The sequence below is a fragment of the Cololabis saira genome, chromosome 19 (genome assembly GCF_033807715.1).
Source record: "Cololabis saira isolate AMF1-May2022 chromosome 19, fColSai1.1, whole genome shotgun sequence".
Lineage (NCBI taxonomy): Eukaryota > Metazoa > Chordata > Actinopteri > Beloniformes > Belonidae > Cololabis > Cololabis saira.
Window position 1 is genome coordinate 23,033,766 of NC_084605.1, and position 14,944 is coordinate 23,048,709.

The following is a 14,944-nucleotide window of genomic DNA, read 5'->3' on the forward strand; positions in this document are numbered from 1 at the left end:
TACAAGAGCACAATCCTTGGTATTTTAAAGATGTCTCTTCTTGTGCTGTTAACTTAACAGGCTGTCAAGAGCCGCTCTGAGATAGCCTCAAACATTTTAGGGGAGAAGTGGAAATGGCTTGCGGTAGCTGGAGGGCCAAGGTGATGGCGTAAGTAAGATTCTCTTTGGAGGAAACTTCTGGCTGAGCCAGACTTATCACTGCTTTAACTGCCGGCTCTGGGTGAGACAGATACCAACCTGGATGGACCCGGTTACAGTTTAGCCTCGGCCGCTGTCAAACTTTCCACCTGAGCCACCTAGCTGCACCAAGGCTGGGTTAGTGACAGATGAATGTGGTAGCTCTGGACCAGATTGGTCATTCCAGATGTTGCCTCCAAAATGACATCTTAAAAAAACGATGGATTCACTCAGAATGAATGCAAGCAAATATAAGTTTGGTTGTCCACTCTTCACAGTGGAGACTGTTCTCTTCCAAGAGCACCTGCTCTTAATGTTGCCTCAGCTGCATTTATTTGAATACCAATTCAACTGCACTGAGTTTGTGATCTATGATGTTACTGTGGGTTGATTATATTCCTCTGTTGAAAGTTGCTTTAGATAAAGGTTTGCTAAATATGTTTACATGAGCCAAGCTAAAACACACCGATCCTGGTCACAGAGTTAGGAAGTTCTGCACATTTAACCATTTCTGCACTAACTGGTGTGGGCCAAACAACACGCCGTCCCCTACGGTTTAGAAGAAAAACAAACTTAGTCCAAAAGCTACTCTCAAGATCGATGATCATAGCTTTGATCACAACCCTTGTGACTAAATCGTGACCCCTAAACTAAAGTTTTTCACACATAGATGGTGTCACACAAACTGTGGGTTACTGTCCAAGGAAATGGCTGGAGTCGCTAAAGCAGATTAAGGTGTTTTATTTACAAAAAAACCACGAAAAAAAAACAAGAAACTTGGACATCCAACAAATGAAACTAAGATAAAAACTGAGGGAGAGAATATGTACACTAATATACACCTGTTCTGTTCAATAACAACCCTCAAACTGAACAACCAACGAACCTTGGTGGCCAGAGGTCTTTACCTGCCAAGCCCCTCCCTCTGGACCAACCCATAATTAATTGGAAATTAAATAAAAGTAACCAATTAAAGGTTATAGGCAAACATTAGAGACATTGGAGGCTCTCTACAATGCCCCCCTAAACAATACCATTACCTCCTATCAAATAAATCCCCGAATTATACCACAATACAGCTTAATTGAATAATAACTCAGCCACACGTTCTGCCCCACTATCAGCACACCTGTGCAGCTCTGGGTCACTCAGTGACTTCAGTAACCAATTAAAGGATGAGTAGGAATAAAACAAAACCTGACTTGACTAAACTGTGACCATGTTTTCTTGGAATATATATGACTGCAGGTGATGTTGTAAATGTTCAATTGTTGTTTTATTGTGACGTGTGCACTCACCACCATGACAGAGGGAAATAATGAATATGAGGGACTGGTTTTAGTGTGTGTTACTGAGTATGCCATGTGCTGCCTGTCCTCAGTGATGGGCCTTCGTCACAGATGGTTATATATATACCACAACAGTCGTATTATAGTCTAAAATAAAATAAAATAAGTCAATTTATACACATTTAAAAATATATTCAAAACTAAGTCTTGTATTGATGCTGATAAACATCTGTTGATCAGCTAAAGCCCAACTTTATCCTCACTGCTGATCCTGAATCCTGCAAGAGTTCTGGGATTGGTCTTTTCATGAACTGTGAATGTGGATGAACTGGGAGAGTAAGTTTGAAGCCAACAATGCAGGGTCACTACGTTGCTCTGGAGAGAGCCACAACACCTTCAACTGACGTTGCAGTTATAAACTTCTGCCAAGAGATGGAGCCTCAGATTCACAAGAAAAAGACTTGCATTTTATGACTTAACCTTTATTCTGAATACAGGAGATTTATACAAAACAAACAATGGTAAAGTAGATACAGAGTACAAGTTAATGACACTTTATCATTTATTATGAAAATGTACGTTCTATAGTACAATTCTTACAAATACAGTGTTTTTTTCCTGATAAACAAAACATTACTGAAAATAGTATGTAATCATCTTTGAAAAAGCATCTGACGAAAAAAAAAAGGTGTTTCTTCCAATTAAGGGAAAAAAAGTAGAGCTGGTTTATGGGTTCAAAAACAACTGCTGGAAATCTACTTTCAAATCAACAAAAGACAGCAGAGCATCTCCCTCAACTCAACACTGACCTCTAGCCTTCTTGGGTGTTTGGATGATAATCTGACAATGATTCAGCAAGAGTTCACTTCTGTCCACCAAGTAAGTACTGTAAGAAAGCAACGGCCGTGGTAAGATGACGCAAACAATTCAGCAATATGTTCGTCAGAGTTGAGGAACTATTTATTACCACACTGCAATTCAATGCTCTGATCTACATGACATGGATTGAAAGTTAAGAATGATATTTTGAATATCTGCTTTTATCTAATTATTGCAATACTTGTATATGGTGGAATGAAAAGGTCCAGAAGCCTGCTGTGCTTATTTTACATGCTGCAAAATGTTTTTTTTTTTTTTTTATTTAAAAAAAGGAAACTGTGACATCATGAGCAAAATTCAGTGTTTATGGCACTTTTAAGTAAATTTCATGATTTTAATGAATCACACCGAATTCAAAAACACAGAAAAGGATTTAGTGGCATCTACTGGTGAAGTTGCAGATTGCAACTAACTGAACTACCTGCTTCACGAAGCCCGTCAAAGTTATACTTGGTGACGAATGGGTCTCACTGACGTGAAGGTTAAGTTGTATCAGTCCGAGTGAAAACATGCTGGAAGTAAGCTGACCCATTATCTTGAGAAATTTGATGGATTTTTTTGGGGGGGATTGACAGAAATTTGTATTTATATAATGAAGTACTTCAAACATTTTTTCATAATTACATTTCTGCCAGTGGTTTTCCCTAAATCCTACACTAAAAGTATAAGGAGATTACATTGTTCCAGTCTGCTCGTTCAGACTGACTGGATTAGCTGAGGAAGACAGAAAAAAAGTATTTTGCATTAAACTTTGGATTTTTAAAAGAAAACTTACTAATACAGAATCACTATCTTAGGTTTTTAGTGCGGTTTAGACCCGATTTCCAGAGAGATCGCACTTTTTGTTCCAAAAAATAAAACGTATCCTTGATGGATTTCATGTTTGGAAAAAATGTTAAATGTTGGAGAAGATTCTGGAGGAATGTATCCCTCTCTGGGCTTGGAAGCAAGTTATTACTATGAAAATGTGTAAAAGAGTGAAACCTTTTGCTGATGATGTACTTTTATCCATCTAAAATAGTCACTTAATTACCACCCACCTTTAAACTCAAACTTAAAATGAACCATTTATAAAAGATTAGAATCTCACACCGGGTTTTACAGACACTACTAAACAATACGATATCCTGATTTTTAACAGCACGGTGTACTGTTGAACAATCAGGGAATTTTTCGAAAAGTGTTGCCAAGACCTGTTCCTTTGGTTACCGTCACAAACCGATTAGTCCACATATTTTTGTTTCAACAAGACTGGCTTATACAAACTGCAAAGCTTCCAGAAAACAAAATCTATATAAAATATGTACATCACTTATGGGAAACTGCACGGTATGAACTGATCAGGCTGTGGAGGGGACGATTTGTCAGTGTGTGTTTGTGTGCATACATGCATGAGTATGTGCAAGCATGTGGATGGGAGTTATATTACATTCACAGTTGCAGAGGACAGGTGAGAGAGCACATTTGCCGTACATCCACAGAGAAATATTACAACCACTTCTAAATCCTAGGAATGTCCCCAGGTTCGCACAGACTCTAGATTTTTCGTCTAGTCTAGTACAACATATCTGTTTCCCCTCTCTCTCTTCATCACACAAACCCACATACACATGCAGACACGCACATACGGCGTGGTCTACGAGTGGCAGCAGCCAACGGTCCTCATTTCTTTGTCGACGTACTGTTGGAGCTGAAACTTGGGCTCATCGGGTTCCTTCATGGCCCTGTGCTTCAGTTCTCTGGTAGAGACAGACAAAACACCGATTATGGTGCTAACAGTGTGGCTTTTGCCATCAACTTCAAACATAGTTAAACATATTTGTTTGGCAACTGGCAACAAGCTAAACCACTATGTAGGAATTCATCTGTACCATCAAACTTGACATTAATGAACATTTCCAAGAAGTCTTCAAAACTTTGTTTTGAAAACTTCTTTGAAAGTGGGAGGAGCTTTTTTATGCTGATGCATTAAATGGCAATACCTGTAATTCCTTGAATGGCCACTAGAGAATGACTAAAAACACAAGCATCTCTCCATTAGGTCCCATGTTGAAGTTTACAGCAGAAATAAAGAAACAGCTGTCTCCTGACATACATATGCATATGCATCTTGTCAGTTAAAACTATGTTACAAATTTACATATAATTCAGGCATGTTTTGAGAAACAACTACATTGCAGTCTTTGCTGTCTTCACTTCAGCTACTTTGCATTTAGTTTTTTTGGTGCACCTAATGCGAGTTGTGGATTAACAGCTAAGAGAGCATACTCACTCCCGTTTTAAAGATAATATGGTTTGTCGTGCCCTTATTTGTGCTAGAAGACCACTGTGAGCAGGGCTGGGTTGTTTTGTAAAGGTTCAGGGGGAAACACACGTGGCTCAGCCAGCTTCCTTCAGCCACCAGCTCGGCTGCCACAGCAGGCAGTTACCAGGTGAGCTGCCTTTGGTCAGGGGTTATAACCTGCCACTGGCCGCAGTCCGGCTGCTGCTCCGGCTGATCCACCTGTCAGGACCACGGCTCGGCTGTCCGGATGTCCAGTGACAGGTGGCCGTGGTAGATCAGGTGAGGCTTGGTGGAAGTTTAAATAGCATTTTGGTTATGACATCTTAAAAGCATAAAGACCTTTCCTTTCAGGAGCCAGCCTGCAGGTCTTATCAGAACACTTTTTACTTGTAATTTAACCAGCATGTGCAGCCGTCGGATGAATATAAAAAGGCACAGATTAATCAAAAGATAAAGTGTGGTATGATATGCCACCCTTTGAATGGAGCAAAGTTTTTTGTGTCATTAAAACTAAGTAATGGCATTTTTAACAATATCAGTTCTCTCGGAAGCAGACTAATTATAGGATAGTCTTTTCTTCCAATGACTGCTAAAGCAGAAAAAAACCCATTAAATTGAATTTTTGCAGTGCTGGGCATCACCCATCCATGATAAAAGAAAGACACTCATGCTCTGCTGTGTGTGGGGTTCATGGGACGGTGGGCTGCAAATCAAACCAATCTGAGACAGAAAAAGCAACGATCCTTTATTCAGAACATTCTGTAATTATCTGCCTCGGTTAGTATGCTTTTGTAACTTTTGATAAATGTTTTGTGTGGTTGTTGTGGATCTTCCTACAGTCAAATTGTCCACTTTCATCATTCATTCATTTCCAAGTACCATGCAAGGTAAACTAGTGTAAACCTTAAGTTATTAGTATCCATGAGTCTATGAAAACCATATTTTTGGTCATATTTTTTGTGATAAAGAAGTGACAGAGTTGAAACTCAGGTGAGGTGAGGTTGAGAAACGCTAAATAAACTTGTTTGGATGTTGGAAAGTTGGATGACCAAAAGAAAAGATGTGGTTTCTAAGTAAGGGAGTAATTTGTGCCAGACTGTGTAATGTTGTTCTTGGCAATGCCTCACAATGCCAGCTTGTTACCATAACAGGGCTAAAAATGTAAAAGAGCTCCCACACAAACTCTCCAATATCATGTCTGACAGAAAAACATGGAAGATAAAAAAAGTATTTGGAATTACAGTAATTGTGTTCCTGCTTAACTGAGGACTCGAGTTTGACATTTTTCAATTGTCGTAGGAAGAAACACAAACAATCACCACGTAAAACTGATCTTACTGATCTTCAGTCACTGTTCTTGTTCCAGGAGCTTCGGCTGTCTCGCCCTCAACATCTCACTCAGATAACACTGGACCGTCTGTCCAGGTACATTAGTAACATCCCAAATATACTGACGAGGTAACAGCATGGCAGCTCACGATAATGTAAAACGACCGATTAATCTGTCGCATCCAAAGCAAATATGTGTAAAGTCAACTAAAAACAACATTTGTATCTGGCTGCTGCAAATACATGTGCTCCCTATGCCGTAGTGTGTTGCATGAGATGAGTTTCAAAGGTGTTGTTTTTTTGTTAATGTACAGAAAAAAAACGTGACGGCGCTGAGGAGTTTTACCAACTAAGCTTTGTTTGAACAAATTGTGATTGTTGAAAGGTATGTATTTTACAAAGCAATAAAAAGGGGATTGTGTTGAAAGATGTTGCACAAATATTTGGACTCTGTGAGAAATGTAGTTCTTGATGGGCCCTAACTTCAAAAAATGTGGAAAATCTTGTCAAATCTTATATAAGATGCAGATGAACTCAATGTTATAAAAATTAGATTTTTCAGAATAATAAAACTGATATTGAGAGGCATAATAAACAACAACAACAATATTGATAATAATAGGATGAATTGAAGACAGCAACAAATAATGATGAAGAAAGAGAAAGAGGAGGAGGAGGAGAACCTGCTCTCACCAGAGAGGAAATGGGAGCGGGTCAGGAGGGCTACGCCTGAACCATCAGGGAAAGGCTGGCTAGTATATTACTTTAGTTCAATTGATTTACTGTCTGTTTTTCTTTAAAAAAATAGCACCCAAACTCTGGGGCGAGAACCTGTTCAGAGTTCAAAGTTTATCAGTGAAAAAGGAGGAAAAAAAAGTAAAAATTAAGGAGTTTTTTCTTGTAGACTTTAAGAAATTATAAAAACACATTTTTTAATTAAATGTACATAAGGAAACAGAGTACCTCAAGCACATTTTCCACTTTCTTGTTTTCTCTCCAAACACCAACTTTTGATGAACTGCTCCAGGAGGATAACGGCGTCTTGAATTTGACTCTGGTTTCCATAATTTAATTCTAAAGGGGTTTTTAATTGAACTTGGTGAGCGGTTGCGGAGCCACAAGCAAGACAGGAAAATGGCCTCTCGTAGAGAAGAATATTGCAGTCCACATCGTGACTCACTGGTTTTCATAATGTGCTGTTGTGTGTCTGACTCACTTGGCCACAGCAGTGAAGGCCAGCTCCACGTTCAGTCCAGATTTAGCACTCGTCTCCATGAAGGGTACTCCAAACTCCTGCACAGAAGAACACTTGCTTTCAGGTGTGTTAGCGCCACTGCGGTTGGCAAAATAAGTTTGAGATCTCTTTCCTCATGAAGCCAATATGACACGAAGCTCACATAAGACGGCTCATGATTTATTTACAATTTGGTGGTATTTGGGTATAAAAGAATAAAAACAAAATGGTTTCATATTTTACTTTAATGGACTTTGGTGTAAACAGAAGTTCTGGGTCCAATCAATGACTATGATAAGCAATGAATCCTGTGATTTGAACCCCTCCACCACAAGCTTTAAAACTGGTGTATGTGGGGACATGATGTAGTATTATGACCAAGCAAAGAAGTGTTGTGGCTCTTTATTTCAGGCCATCTGGTCCATGAGACTAACACAGAAAACAAACTGCAGTCTTTTTCTAATTATCCCATCATTAATAATTAATGTAGTGACTGAGGGCTGTTGCGTCTGAGAAGTAGCTCTTGGTCTTTTTGCATGAATAGATTCAAAAGAAAAATCTGAACGTTACTGTTAAAATATAGAAAATTTTACAATTAAAATGAAGATGTGGTTAATAAAAGCCATGGTACCAGTCTGTGTACTTCAGCTGCAAAGATGTCAAAAGGCATTTTTAGATGAACAGATCAAATTCACACGAAACTGACTGAGGTTGCCTTTTACAGTTTGGAAGAAACCTCTGTTTACTCCAATAGCAACATCATTTTCTTCCCCAAACATAATTGCACACACACCATGTTTGTCATCTATTGTCATCTGTGATACGTCTCATGATACAAATAAACTCTGCGTGTATGAGTGTGTTACAGAAAGTTTACCTTTGCCAGTCTCTCCCCTTCTTCTCGCTTCACCACCCGGTCGTGCGTCGAGTCGGCCTGGACCACAAAATAGATCAAAACTGCTGCAAACATCCAAAGTCTTATAACACTGTGTGTATTGCATTGTGTGTGACTGTTATATGAGCCTTACTCAGAACAGCTATATACACACATACACACACAGCAGGGCAATATTATAAACATCTGTTTACCTCAAAGTAGCGTTTTACTGCTTTGGGAGGTTTGATAAAGCTAACATGCTAACCAATGAACATTCACCAGCATTCCAACATTCACCAGACACCAGACTGAAGATTCACTTACATTTCTATTTGTCCTAAAATGGCGAAGTTTGACTCCCTTAACTAACACTTTCAGCTTAATTTTCATCTTCAACGCAAAATATGAACATTTTAACATTACTCAAAGAAAATGCTCAACTTCCTGAACTAGCTCGCTAATTGTGACCTTTTTAGCAATTATTATTTGTGACAAAACAACCGCAGCTGGAAACAGCAAGTCACACTGAGGTTACTTGATCACACATTGAGACAAATAATTGATGATGTTATTTTTCCTTCAGTAGGGGCTGTTTCTGCAGATCACTGTGCTCCACATATTTGTTTGGTGCAGGTTTTACACTCTCTGCTCTGCTCTCCTACCTAAAACAATCTTTCTCAATCATCCAGGTGCTGGCGACATGAGTGGCCGGGGCAGTGGGGGAAATGTGGGGGTTCAGTTCCCTGCCCGAGATGGTTTAACACGTGGCAGGGCTTGGGATTGATTCAGCAATCTTCCCGTTGGACGGAAGCCAGCTCCACTATTCCAAGGCCACCCCTTAATTAAATGATATGTTTACGTAATAATAATTGCATTTAAGCCAATTTGCTGTTGCAGCATGACTCAGTCCCTTGGAAGGACACTGAACCCTACTCCCCCCACCCAGCCACTGAGGGGTCACAAGAACTGTTCTCATAACGTCAGACCCAGGCTTTGAGAAATATGTCTTCAAACTTCTGCCAAATCGACATGGTGGTCTGCTGTGGCGACTCCTTAAGGGAGGAGCTGCAAAAAGCTGTGAAAATAAGAAAGTACTGTACGCCGAATCTCAGGCACAACCTTCCATCTGTCCTCAGACTCGGGCGCCCACTATACTTCCTTCCATGAACCTTCCTTCCCACCCTCTATGACACCATCTGCCCTTCCATCTTGCCGTGTTGGAAACGAGGTCTTACCTTGTTGCCCAGCAGCATGACAACCACATCTTGCTGGGCATACTCGTGAATCTCTGTCAGCCATGCCTGTTAATAGAAAAAGAGAATTTGTTCATACTGTTCACCCGTCTTCCTTTCAGATCTTCCCCCTATTCACCCATGTTGTCCTCTCCATCTGTTCATCTCCTTCCAATTACAGTCCAGGGGCCTCATTTATAAAGCTCGCCTGCGCACAAACCAGGCTTGAAAGATGCGCAAGCCACCTTCTACGCAAAGGTCGGGATTTAAAAAGAAAAAACGAACCGAAAAATGTTTGTTTCTCTACGCCAACCCTGACCCTTGCGCACCAACAGTCTGAAGATATGGGGAACTGGCGACGCAGGCAGTGAGGTGGTAAAATGAAGCCAGATTCATGTCATACTTTTAATGTCATCACATATCAGACTTATAATATAATAGCGCTGATGGTGTCCCTCTGTGAAGCACAGCGTCAGTCAGGACTCTGGTGCTGCAGCCGCAGTGCCAGGACACGCCGGGAACCTCCTTGTCACCCACCGCGACAACCGTAGAGTGACTAACGACAGAACTAATGAGTGCCGTACGCGTAACCATAAATCAGCCTTAAAGGTTTCACGCGCGCACGTAAAACTCATTATATATATAAAAAAAATCTGTGTCCCTTTAGGAGCTCCGTACCTCTTGGCCTCCACCTTCAAATCACACCACCTCTTTTTTTTCTGCACCATTTGTCCGTGGCACTCACAGCGTTTAGCGCAGCAACGACGTGCTGCCACTCACTCGCTTTATTTTATACTATCTATATACTTTTTTCTACTTTTACTGTGACCACCAAATAATGTCGTTTTCCTGGCCTCCACCTCATCAACAACATCTCGATCTCAGTCTCCGTGAAATTTATTGGCACGGTTGCCTGGCTCGACAAGTCTCATTCATCCTGACGCGCAGCAGAAACAGGCTGCAGGAAGCCACTGTGCATGCTCAGCAGGCTCATTCATATGCAAATACAGTCATGGAGTTGCCCATTTATGGTATGAAGTGGGCGTGTAGAGGGCGGGATATGAGGGAAATTCCCCTGCGCAACCTTCCAGCTGGACTGTGATTTATAAAGCGAACATTGCGTGCAAGTGCACACGGTTTTATAAATCCGGATTTTTTTTTGCGCCCGCCATTTTCGGCTTTTGGGTATATGTGCACTTTTAGTATGGATCCTACACACTCTTTTATAAATGAGCCCCCAGGTCAATGGTTTCCTTGCACTCTCTGCTACCTGGCGGGTTTACAAAGCGCTCTGTGTTTCTGGGAGTCTCTCTTTCTCTCTCACACACACAACTTTACTCAGAAATAAATCTTCTGGATTGTTCGCCAGAGAGAAAGTACATTTCCATCCCACTTTCATGTGAAATTATTTCAATGTCATTGAGCAGCCAAAAGCCAGGGAGCAAAGAGAAATGAAAATCATTGCGGTGGATGTCATTAGTATTGCTCAAGTCTTTCAGATCATTTATCATGATTAAATTTACAAAGAACATGCGTTTGGCAATGTGCCAGCACGACAATTAAGGGTAATGCAAACATTGTGTTTCTTTATTCATGGGAACAGTGATGATGTGACATGTCCGGGGAGGCTGTTGTGGACAATTATGAGTCCCCAGGACTCGAACCACGACGGTGACCTGGATGTCATAGCTAATGGTATTGGCATTCACGGCTTGATTGATACATGCATCAAGATGATACGATTAGCTGCTATGAACTCATGGCGGATTAATCAATTAAGAATGCAGAAAAAAATGCAAGACGGAACCAATAACTGAAGTTCAACAACGCATGCAACATTTGTTTTCATGATTGTCTCTCTCTGCAGTTCTTTCATTATACTAAAAGGGACCATCTAATGCCTTAATACTGAAATTGTTAAAATGTCAATATCTCAGAAGTGCTGTTGCCATCGGTTACTTTGAGGCTCATCATTTTGGGAAACTGATGTTAACTGAAAATGAAGCGTTATCTTGCAGAATCAAATGTAAAAACTGAAACAAAGATGCAGTCAGAAGCGAGTCCAGCACATCTCTGTATTCTGCAGCACAATGCTTCAAGCTGCTCGCTAAAGAGACATTCAGAGGTGAATACCCGTCACGGGCTTGTGAGATGTATTACAGCAGGATTCTGGTCAAAACGAAGAGCAGAAAATGTCACAGCTGGTTTGAAAGTCGATCACTTCTTTCAGTACTCCTGCAGCCGGGCCAGCTACACCTATGTACTTTCGGAAATAGGTCTGGTAGCATTTCTCTTTGTGGATATTTCCTCTGTAACAGAACGTACTGATCCAGTACCAACAGGGTGGGCTTTATGCCATGACTCAATCAGAAAAGTCCAAGAGCCACTTTTCAAAACAACAGATGGCCACTGAATTACCAATAACACCTTTGATCATCATCTTTTTAACGGAAAAAGAAAACCAACCAGTCAATAATTCACTGTTGTGTCTACTCCACTGTGACCATGCTGTTGATACTGGTCTGGGGGTCGCTATACCTTTACACCCATCACTTTCTTTCATTGGTTGAATGTCTGTCACCAAGTGACAATGAGCCTATTCAAGCATTTAGCAGATGCATAGTGCAGTGAGTGGATGTACCGTAATTTTAAAAAGTTGTTGTTTTTGGACCAAAAGAAGAGCGTCAGTGTCAGCACACAGCTTCAGCTATTACAGCTACAAACCTGATGAAGCCCAAAATCTGGGTTTAGTCATGGACTCAGAGCTGAACCCTTCATCACCTGAAGAACATCTCTGGGATGTCTCAGCAGGATCTTGAAAAACTAATGATTTCAGTCGAATTGATTACTGCAACAGTGTCTTCACAGGTCTGGCTAAAAAGATCAGACTACAGCTGATCCAGAATGCTGCTGCCCGGGTTCTCACCAGAACTAAGAAAGTGGATCACATCACTTCATTTCTGAGATCTTTACACTGGCTCCCTGAACCTCAGAGAACAGACTTTAAAATACTTCTGTTAGTTTATAAATCACTGAATGGTTTAGGACCAAAATAGATCAGACTTGCTGTTGCCATATCAACCATCCAGACCTCTCAGGTCTTCTGGTTCAGGTCTCGTCTGTGTCTCCAGAACCAGAACTGAACATGGAGAAGCAGCATTCAGCTTTTATGCTCCAAAGATCTGGAACAATATTCCAGAAAACTGCAGGAACAATGAAACCCTCAGTTGCTTTAAATCAAAGTTAAAACCTCATTTGTTTACAGCTGCCTTTGACTAAATCATTTAAACTATTCTGAGTTTAGATTTAAACAATCTTAATTTCAGTATCCACTAATTTTCTGTACCACTGGTCCTTTCTCCTGAACATCAGAGTTGAATCCAGAGAATTCAGACTAATCCTTTGCATCAAAGAGGAAAACAAATAGAGTTACTGGTCAGGTTGACACTCCAGTCCCTTAATCAAACATGAATCACTTAAAGGGATTTTTAAAACCTTACACTTAAAAAAGTGTCATTTTGTGTCCCTGAAGCTTTTATTTGGAGTGGGAAAGAGTAATATTGATTCTCCAACTCTGCTAACATACGATATTTATTTGTAAATTGCATAACTGAAATCAATTGTAGGTGTATATGCGGTCTGGAGGACAAATCCCACAGCTAGACTATCAGCTGAAAATCCGACGAGCTGTGATTAATCTCCTGCTGATAGAGCTGTTGTCCTGATAGACAGATACGGAGGAGCAGCTTCCCTCTAATATGTTGGCAGTTAAAGGCGCCTGATCAACGATGTGGGTGAAACAGGTGCAGCCCCATTATTCACATCGGCGAGGAGAAATGCATTGTTTAGTCCCCTTCATTGTGTCCTGGGACTGCAGGCGGGTGTGAGTCCTAAATCACACAGGGAGCCCTTGCATTTGGGTTATGTTACACAACTCAAACATTCCTGGTAATTCCCAGTCAGGCTAATCTTGGTCAAATGCATGAATGTCTTAATACAAAGCACTTGAACATTTATGTTTTGCGCAAGGTCGTTTTCAAATCTCCAAACAGTGTCAATGCACTTAAGATATAATATATGTGAATAACAGTTAAAATGCTTGAAAAACAAGCAGATGATTGTTAATATATAAATAAAATACATTTTAGCACCATGTTTAACACATAGATACCCCGTGTTGATGGAAAAACTACAAGTAAAAGAAATGATTGTGCTGTTCGGTCTACCGTCATAACTGCATAGTAACACTTTACAGAGTCAGTCAACTTTATCTATTCAAAACTGGGATTTCTGGTATTGTAGCAAATCAAAGTACCGGTACTAAAGATTCCAGGAAATTATCAGAAAAACCCTAATCAGATATACTACATGCTATAAAACTCAAATATACACCAAAAAACACATTGGACAGATGTGAGTGAAAGCAGTGGGGTGACAGTCACAGCACATGTCATGTGGTGATGAGGTGGACTGAGTCAGTGCCACCACACAGAGTGGACGTGTTGTACGGACTTCTGGCATGCAGGAAGACCGGTTTCATGCAACGGTTCCTATGACAACAGAGAGAGTCTTCTGAGATGCAGCTCCGTCCTGTCCAGCGTGTGGTGGAGACTGTTTAAGCCCAGTGAGATTCAGGTAACGGAAATAATTCACAAAAATAGAAAACATGGACAAGTGCTGATAATCTAAAAAAAAAAAAAACATTCAGATCCATGGAAAAGATGCTGTCCATCATGGATATTAAAAAAATGTCATTACTCTATTTTCTTTACAAAATTTCCTTTTATCTTCTTTAGTCCAAATTCCCATGATGCTTTGCAAGAATTATGAGCACAATTTCCTGTTACTGATTCAAATCTGGTTAAAAAATTATTTAGTTTTCAGTGAATCTTGTACCAAAGACTCCAGAAACAGAGCTTTTAAAGTTCTGATGTACAAGACAAGTACAGCCCCAAACAGCACGACTTATGTCAGAACTCCACCAGGATAGTTTATATCCTAAACGTAGCAAAAATAATAATAAAAAAAAAACAAACTTTTTTTGATATGTACCTTTAAAAAATGTTGGACCCGTTCTCAGTTGTAGAGCAGCGGCAACAACAAAAGGCGGATAGAGTATCATCAATCTTAAACTATGTTCATGTTTCTAATTAACTAGAATGAGAGGAGAAAAAACTGAAAATCAGATGCTTTAATTACTTTTTTTTATTCTAATACTGAAAAGCTGTAATTTTCTTGGCCTTAAACTTTCATATTTAAGAGGCCATGCACTAAATAATGAGCCACAGAGGAGCCGAGGATATGTAGGAACTTTGAAGCGCGTCTCATTTACAGATCACAGTAGATGAGGAAGAACATTCGATTTTCTGTAATTCTATTAATCCTGGATAAGGTTAAGAAGAAAAAAGATGGTCTAGGTGTAATAAAACTGAAAGATTTTGCAATAATTGAATCAGCGGTTATGAGCTGATCAAGGTTGTGTCAGAACAGGAGTCACGAGAGCAGTAGTGGCATAAAGTTACAAAATAAAATATCACTTTGAACAAAAGTCCACGTAATGGATTTAAGATTACACAAAAGCCTTTGTCTTATCAATGACCAGGTCCTGGACCTGATCAGATACAACAATCAGAAATCTTCCGA

General features: G+C 40.1%; 1 protein-coding gene across 1 annotated transcript in view; it reads right to left on the bottom strand.

Annotated features, from left to right (window-relative positions):
* Positions 1 to 2,003: 2,003 nt before the first annotated feature.
* Positions 2,004 to 14,944, bottom strand: part of LOC133419471 (ras-related protein Rab-26) — a 129,108-nt gene continuing 116,167 nt past the window's right edge. The window contains exons 6-9 of the mRNA XM_061708664.1: positions 9,305 to 9,370; positions 8,070 to 8,126; positions 7,175 to 7,251; positions 2,004 to 4,084 (exon numbers count right to left, since the gene is read on the bottom strand). Of these exons, the coding sequence (XP_061564648.1) occupies positions 3,982 to 4,084; positions 7,175 to 7,251; positions 8,070 to 8,126; positions 9,305 to 9,370 (303 nt within the window). The 3' untranslated portion in view covers positions 2,004 to 3,981. The remainder of the gene's footprint in view (positions 4,085 to 7,174; positions 7,252 to 8,069; positions 8,127 to 9,304; positions 9,371 to 14,944) is intronic.